The sequence below is a fragment of the Carlito syrichta genome, unplaced genomic scaffold (assembly GCF_000164805.1).
Source record: "Carlito syrichta isolate Samal-C Ts95f unplaced genomic scaffold, Tarsius_syrichta-2.0.1 Scaffold309823, whole genome shotgun sequence".
Taxonomy (NCBI): domain Eukaryota; kingdom Metazoa; phylum Chordata; class Mammalia; order Primates; family Tarsiidae; genus Carlito; species Carlito syrichta.
Genome location: NW_007253919.1, coordinates 467823 through 476156, shown reverse-complemented (window position 1 = coordinate 476156; position 8334 = coordinate 467823). Strand labels below are relative to the sequence as shown.

General features: G+C 40.6%; 1 protein-coding gene across 2 annotated transcripts in view; it reads right to left on the bottom strand.

The window, feature by feature from the left end:
* Nucleotides 1–737: 737 nt before the first annotated feature.
* TERF2IP (TERF2 interacting protein) overlaps nt 738–8334 on the bottom strand; it is a 12626-nt gene continuing 5029 nt past the window's right edge. The window contains exons 2-4 of one of the 2 annotated variants that reach the window (XM_021717508.1): nt 4597–4721; nt 1541–1960; nt 738–1504 (exon numbers count right to left, since the gene is read on the bottom strand). In XM_021717508.1, the coding sequence (XP_021573183.1) occupies nt 1568–1960; nt 4597–4721 (518 nt within the window). In that variant the 3' untranslated portion in view covers nt 738–1504; nt 1541–1567. Of the gene's footprint in view, nt 1961–4596; nt 4722–8334 lie in introns of both variants that reach the window. The other variant, XM_008067920.1, reaches the window with a different exon arrangement.

Here is an 8334-nt window from a genome sequence, read left to right as displayed (position 1 = left end):
GCTACCACGCCTGGCTAATTTTTTGATTTATTGTAGAGATGAGGTCTCGCCAAATTGCCCAGGCGGGTCTCGAACCCACGGGTTCAGGCAATCCGCTCACCTCAACCTCCCAAGGCGCGGGATTACAGGCTGAGCCACCGAGCCTGGCTGTAATTTTTTGATTTACTGTAGAGACAACATTTTGCCATGTTTCCCAGGCTAGTCTCGAACCCCTGGGCTCAGACAATCCTCTTGCCTTGGCTTCCCAAAGTGCTGGTATTAGCATGAGCCACAATGCCCAGCACATTTTTTTACTCTTAACACTATTCAATAAAGGCCTATTAGTTGTAAAATGGAATCACTTTATTGCTTGTAATTAACAATAACCAAATGTTAGTTCCTTTATGGTTTTTATGCCTCAAAGATGTTGTGTCAGCCGGTGCAGTGGCTCCTGCCTATAATCTCAGCACTTTGGGAGGCGGAGGTGCAAGTACTGCCTGAGCCCATGGGTTCGAGACCAGACTGGGCAACTTGGCGAAACCTTGTCTCTACAATAAATCAAAAAATTAGCCATGCATGGTGGCACACACCTGGTTCCAGCCACTTGGAATGATCGCCTGAACCTAGCGGGTTGAGGCTGCAGAAGCCATGAGTGTGCCACCGCACTCCATCCTGGGCAACAGAGTGAGACTCACTCCAAAAAAAAAAAAAGAAAGAAAAAGAGAAAATTTTGTGTGTACAATAAAAGAAAACACTTGTTGATGAGACTCAAATATAAAGATACATTTATTTTCAATAACAAAAACAATACAAGGTAGAAGTAATTCACTAATTTTTAAACGTAACACAATCCTTAGTACTAACTATACTCAATAAATAAAACACATTACTATTGACAGAGTAGGATTATTCTTGAGACTCTCTAGGGTTGTGTGTGCTTCAAACAAAACTGAGTGGTAGGTAAATAAACAAACTAGAGACTTGACTAAAAAGGGCTCAAAGAAAAGAACAGCCAAGGAACAGGGTCCCCAGATACTAAGTTACCAAAATAATGAATACGAGATTTTCAAAGGAGTCCAGAAATCAGAGCTCACTGGGGGAATACAAGGGTTTAGGATAATCCATGTTCAAGGCCTTGCAATTAAATCTTCTCATATTTTTGAATTCTATCACAATCTAGAGAAGCTTCTGCCAAAGGACAGGAGATTATTTATACTGCCTAAAAAGACCTATGCCTCCTAATTTTTCTCCTTTGACTCTGTCACTAGCTCCTGTCACCAATACAGCAAAGGTTCCATTTGAGCAAAGTATTACTACATGTGAGACAAACTCCTCTCTGGTTTAGGATTTTCCATTCATTGACACATTGATACTTGCCAGGAATAGCTCTACATATCTGCAATTTCTTTTATTTTTATCTTCCTATACAACTCTGCTTGGCTACAGAATCTAGGACTCAGAAAAACAGAGCATTGGTCAAAAGATAAGTGTCAGTTTCAATGTTCTAACGTGTAATGGTAACAATCTATTTTTTTTCTTTAACCATCTCATCTGCCACGACTTTTTTCTCTTCTCATTATCTTGCCAATTATTTCTTTCGAAATTCAATCCTCCGAGCTACATTCTGAGCACCAAATTTTTTGACCAATGCATCTCTGGTATCCTTATCATCTTTTTGCAAATCTATGTCATCCTGTCGGGACCAAATGGGGTATCCATCAGTTCTCTGGCCAGATGCTAAAAAGGAGGACGTGGCCTCCAGCTCACCACTATTTTTTAGGAAGGCCTGTGTAACAGTTGATAGATCCAAGTTAAATTTTTCCATTAACTGCCGGATGATCTTGATGGCAGCTCCCACCTCTTGTGGAGAAACTTTTTCTTCTTCTTCTTCATCAGGCTGTGTTTCTGAGTCTTCCTCAGGAGTAGGTGGATCATCATCACACATTGTTATATGTATTTCAAAATCAGGGCTCTCATCCACCTAGAGACAATGATGAGTAAGACCAGTTCCTAGTTACCAGGTCTTGAACTCTTTCAATATCTGGCTTCTTCCAATCACCCCCACTAGTCCTTTTCACTTCAATCACACTGGACTTCTTTAGTTCCCCTAATATGCTGTGTTCCTTCTTACTGTTTCTTCTTCTGCTTATTCATGTTGGATGTATATGTGTACGTATATGTGTGTGTATATGTGTGCATCCATGTGTATACCACTGATTATAGTATTCCAACAGAGTATCAGAAGCTACATTGAATATAGAAAAAATATTCAATGTACACACACATATACACACATATATAATATGTATATATAGAGAGAACTACATACACATATGCGTACATGTGTTCATTAGATTGTTTGACTTCACTCCCAGAAAGTTTCTAAGGACAGAAATTGTATGTTTTGCTTATTGCTGCATCTCCACTGCCTACCAATGCCTACACATAGTAAGTACTGAAAAAATATTGCTGTATGAATATATTACAACATCCAAGTTATATCACATTAGGCACATTATAAAGCACACTATATAAGAGACCTATGTAGGCCAGGTTTGGGGGTTGAGTATTATAGAAATGAACCAAATATCAGATAATAACACAAAACACAGACTAGAAGAGGCAACAATCCCTAAATTCTGCCAATTCCTGTGCATTCCTTTACACACTAATTACAGAAACTCTAAATCATTTACCTCTTTTAGACTGAAGCCTAACTATTTTATTTTTTTATTTTTTGAGTTAGAGTCTCACTCTGTCACCCAGGCTGGAGTGCAGTGGCACGCCCACAGCCACCACAGCCTCGACCTGTTAGGCATAGGCAACCTTTCCACCTCAGCCTTCCAAGTAACTGGAACTACAGGTGCACACTATCACACCTGGCTTATTTTTTGATTTATTATAGAGAGGAGGTCTCACCACGTTGCCCAGGCTGGTCTCGAACCCTCGGGCTAAGGCAATCCTCTCACCTCAGGCTCCCAAAGTGCTGGGATTACAGGCTGAGCAACTGCACCCAGCCTTTCTTTATACTAATAAGAAAAGTTAATTGGCAGGCAGGGCACAGTAGCTCACACCTATAATCCCAGCACTTTGGGAAGCAGAGGCAAGTGGATTGCCTGAGCCCGCATGTTTGAGACCAGCCTGGGCAACATGGCGAGACCTCGTCTCTACAATAAATAAAACAATTAGCTGGGTGTGGTGGCACATGTCTATAATTTCAGCTACTTGGAAGGCTGAGGTGGAAGATCACCTGATCCCAGCATGTCGAGGCTGCAGTGGCCATGAGTGTGCCACTACACTGTAGCCTGAGTGACAAAGTGAAACTCCAACTCAAAAAAAAAAAAAAAGAAAAGTTAATTCACAAGATCCTTTTTCATGGAGAAAATATATACATATAACGTGGACTTCCAAAAACATCATCATCATTATTTTGTAACTCTTGTCTTTCTCTGTAGCTATTATTAAATATGGAATTCTGACAGAGTATTAGAAGCTAGACTGAATATGGAAGAGCTAAAACATTCCAAAAATGCACTAAGTACACAAAAAGCTAAACAGGCTTGATAAAAGAATTACTATAAACTTTTTATTTTATTTTATTTTGAGTCAGAGTCCCACTTCGTTGCCCAGGCTGTAGAGCAGCGGCATGCTCACGGCCACTGCAGCCTCAACCTGCTGGGCTCAGGCGATCCTTTAACCTCAGCCTTCCAAGTAGCTGAAACTACAGGAGTGTACCACCACACCCAGCTACTTTTTTGGTTTATTGTAGAGATGAGGTCTTGCCAAGGTGCCCAGGCTGGTCTCGAACCCGTGGGCTCAGGCAATCTTCTTGCCTCTGTCTCCCAGAGTGATGGGATTATAGGCGTGAACCACTGTGCCCAGCTACTACAAACTTTTTAAAAATTACCCAGGCTCAGTGGCTCAGCCTATAATCCCAGCACTTTGGAAGGCCAAGGTGAGTGGATTGCCTGAGCCCGTGGGTTCAAGACCTGCTTGGGAAACTTGGTGAGACCTGTCTCTACAATAAATCAAAAATTAACTGGGTGTGGCAGTGCGTGCCTGTAGTTTCAGCTACTTGGAAGGCTGAGGTGGAAGGATCGCCGGAGCCCAGCACGTCGAGGCTGCGGTGGCTGCGAGTGTGCCACTGCACTCCAGCCTGGGCTACGGAATGAGACTCCAACTCAAAAATAAAAAATAAAATAAAAATTACATTTATGTTTCTGAGAAGCACAAAAACATTTTTAAAAGACTACCTAGTCTTACCTTTGAAAAATATACTGAATCAAAGTACTCAAAATGGGATGCTTTAATGCCACTTATATATAACTGTCCTTATTCTACTCAATTTTCCTCTTACTCCCCCTCAACTTGTCCTGTCAAAAACTAAAGCTTTGTGATGCACAGCTAAGGGGAAACACGCCCAAAGCCTAGATCAGTCCCACTTTCTATTTTCCTCTTGCACTCTGAACTTCTCTCTTACCTTTCTGGGCCTCAGGTAGTTGAAAAGGTGATGGGAAAACCAGTTTCATCTCCCTCCCCTCTACTCCCTTTTCTACGGTACACTAGTTTTCAAGAATACTGAAGGTGGGGGAAAATGAGTAATCCTAGTTAACATACCGCAACTTCCTCAAACTCCCGGGTGGCATGTATAAGCATCTTTTTGACTGCTTCTTCATCCTCCTTGATTTCTTCCTTCACATATTCTTCTTCAGGCAAATCTGGAGTTCGCTTGTTCTGTGGTTCTATTAAAGAACAGCAGAGAATAGCATTAATATAAACCAAAAATACAAAACATGCTGTGTGAGCTCTGGGCCAGGAGTGAGCCTGCACTTTCCAAATGGTGACGGTATTCCTAGGCTCTGACATATAAAAAATACTCTTCAAGTCTAATTCATTCTTTGCTTTGAATTTAAAGATTTTGCAAATTAACAAAAACATGTCATAAATTGGGTTCTCTGAGAAGATTACAAGATGGAGATTAACATTTAATGGGAGAGCTCTTAGAAAAACATTTGTGGAAGAAAGGAAAGCAGAAGTGGATAGAGAGAGAAGATGATTTGTGACAGAGTTCCAACAAGTCCTCAGTCAAAAATATAGGGAATTTTGGATCTAGGCAGGCCCTTCAGAGTTGACCAAGCTGGGGCAAAGAAGCAGAGCCTCTATAACTCCACACAGATCTGCCACTGGATGCAGCAGCCCTAAGAAGATAGAACTTTTGGCAAGGGAACTCTCCCAGCAGTTGAAGGCAGATCTGAGCAGTATAACCACAATCCACCACATACCATCTATAAAAAGGTAGCCTACTGAATTTAAACATCCTCTTGTTTCCCCTTTACATTTTGTTCTCTTAAGACTTAACTGTGTTTCTTTTCTCTTTACTAAAATTACTACAAAGTGGCAGCAAGAGGGAGTTTTCTGTGATGGAACTGTTCTATATTCTGATTTTGGTGATGATGACACAAATTTACATGTGTTAAAACACACATAACTGGAAAACAGTATGACAATTTCTCAAAAACGCAAATATAGCTTTACCATGATGACTCACAAGGAAAAAAGGAAGAAGAAAATTAAACATAAAATTACCATATGGTCCAGCAATTGACTTCTAGGCATATTCTTAAGAACTGAAAGCAGAGTTGCAGATATATACTAATATACCAATGTTCTTAGCAGCGTTATTCACAACAGACAAAAGATGGAAACACTCCAAATGTCCACTGATAGGTGACTGGATTAACAAATGTGGTATATACATACAATAGAATATTATTCAGTTGTAAGAAGGAATAAATTCTGACACATGCTACAACATGGATGAACTTTGAGGATATGCTAAGTGAAATAAGCCAGATACACCTTTTTTTTTTTTTTTTTTTTTTTTAGTTGGAGTCTCACTTCCTTTCCCAGGCTGGAGTGCAATGGCACGCTCACAGTCACCCCAGCATCAACCTGCTGGGCTCCAGCTGTCCTTCCACCTCAACCTTCCAAGAAGCCAGAACTACAGGCGTGCACTACCATGCCTGGCTAATTTTTAGATTTACTGTAGAGATGAAGTCTCACCAAGTTGCCCGGGCTGGTTTCGAACCCACAGGTTCAATAAGCCAGATACAAAAGAAAAAATATTATATGAGATACCTAGAGAGATTAAATTCACAGAGACAGAAAGTAGAATAGTGGCTGCCAGGAGTTTGGGGGAGGAAGAAATATGGAGTTAGTATTTAATGGGCATAGGTTTTCAGTTCTGGAAAATGAATGAGTTTTAGAGATGGATAGTGGTAATGGTTGCATAACAATGTGAATGTACTTAATGCTACTGAACACTTATAAAACAATAAAAATGGTAAATTTTGTTATATGTATTTTGCTGCAATAAAAGTAAGTTTTAAAAACAAATGCAGGCCAGGCTCGGTGGCTCAGCCTGTAATCCCACGCTTTGGGAGGCCGAAGTGAGTGGATTGCCTGAGCCCGTGGGTTCGAGACCCGCCTGGGCAACTTGGCAAGCCCTCATCTCTACAATAAAATCAAAAAATTAGCCAGGCATGGTAGCACACCTGTAGTTCCAGCTACTTGGAAGGCTGAGGCAGAAGAATCGCTGGAGCCCAGCACATCGAGGCTGCAGTGGCCGGGAACGGCCACTGCACTCCAGTCTGAGCGACAGAGTGAGACTCCAACTCAAAAAACAAAACAAAACAAAACAAAAACAAATGAAATCATATACTGTAAAAGGTCTTTTTACTACATATACTTTTTTTTTTTAAAGATGTGGGGTACAATTCAGGGTTAGGTATACAAACGTACATTATGCAGGTATCCTTGTTGATGAGGTGTGCCCCTTCCTCCCCTGACAGTTTCTCACAACTGCCAAAGAAATTTTTAAAATAGCACCTGGGCAGGGTTGTAGTCCCAACACTTTGGGAGAAGGAGACAACAGGACTGTCTGAGTCCACGGGTTTGAGACCTGCCTGGGTAATATGGCAAGACCTTGTCGCTACAAGAAATAAAAAAAAATTAGCTGGGCGTGGTGCTGCCACTACTTGAAAGGCTGAGGTGGAAGGACTGCCTGAACCCAGCAGGTCAAGGCTGCAGTAGTCATGCGCATGCCACTGCACTCCAGCCTGGGCAACAGAATGAGACTCCTACTTTAAAAAAAAATAGTGGCTGGGCTCGATGGATCAGCCTGTAATCCCAGCACTTTGGGAGGCCAAGGCGAGTGGATTGCCTGAGCCTGTGAGTTGGAAACAGCCTGGGCAACTTGTTGAGACCTCGTCTCTACAATTAATCAAAAAATTAACCAGGTGTGGTAGTGTGTACCTGTAGTTCCGGCTACTTGGAAGGCTGAGCCCAGCAGGTCGACGCTGGGGTGGCTAAGATCATGCCACTGCATTCCAGCCTGGGTGACAGAATGAGACTCCAATACAAAAAATAAAATAGTAACTGAAAAAGAAGTCTTATCTTTTTGAGATATGTACTAAAATAGATAAATGATATGATGGCATTTGTTTCATGATAACCCAAGTAAGTCAGAATAAAAGGTATAGATGGAAAAAACTGGCTATGAAGTATAACCAGATGAAGTTGGGTGATGGGTACATGCTGTGTAGTTCATTATAATATTCTATTTTTGTAAATGTTGGGAATTCTCGATAATAAAAAGTAAACAAATTATGTTTCATTCACATAATGGAATACAATGCAATCACTGAAAAAGAATGAGGCAAAGAAAGCTATATGCAGATATATAAAAACTTCAAGATAAATCATTAAGTTTTTTAAAAAAACAACTGCAGAACAAATTGATGTCTAGTATGCTAGTATTACAATGAGCAAAGGGAACCTATAATAGACAAGGGATGTTAATAGTGGTTGCCTCTAGGAAAGGGGTGTATAACAGGGAGACTGATTCACTACATACTCTTTTGTACTCTGTATCTATAGGATAAATTCCTAAAAGCAAAATTGCCATGTTTAAGGTAATATACATTATAAATGTTGTTAGACATTGTTAAAATGCCTCCCAAAGCAATTGTACCAATTTCCTTCTATTAACAACATAGGAGTGTAGTTGTTTTCCTGTATCTCACTAACTCTAAATATTACCCATTTGTGTTCATTTTTGTCAATCTTATAGATAAAATGACATTTCCTTGCACTAGTTTACTTTTTTAAAAATATCTTCCTTTATCTTCTTTCACATGTTGATTAGGTTATTTTCATTTTCTTTATTTATTATTTTTATTTTTTGAGTTGGAGTCTCACTCTGTCACCCAGACTGCAGTGCAGTGGCCGCTTCTGGTCACCGCAGCTTCGACCTGCTGGGCTCCGGCGATCCTTCTGCCTCAGCCTTCCAAGTAG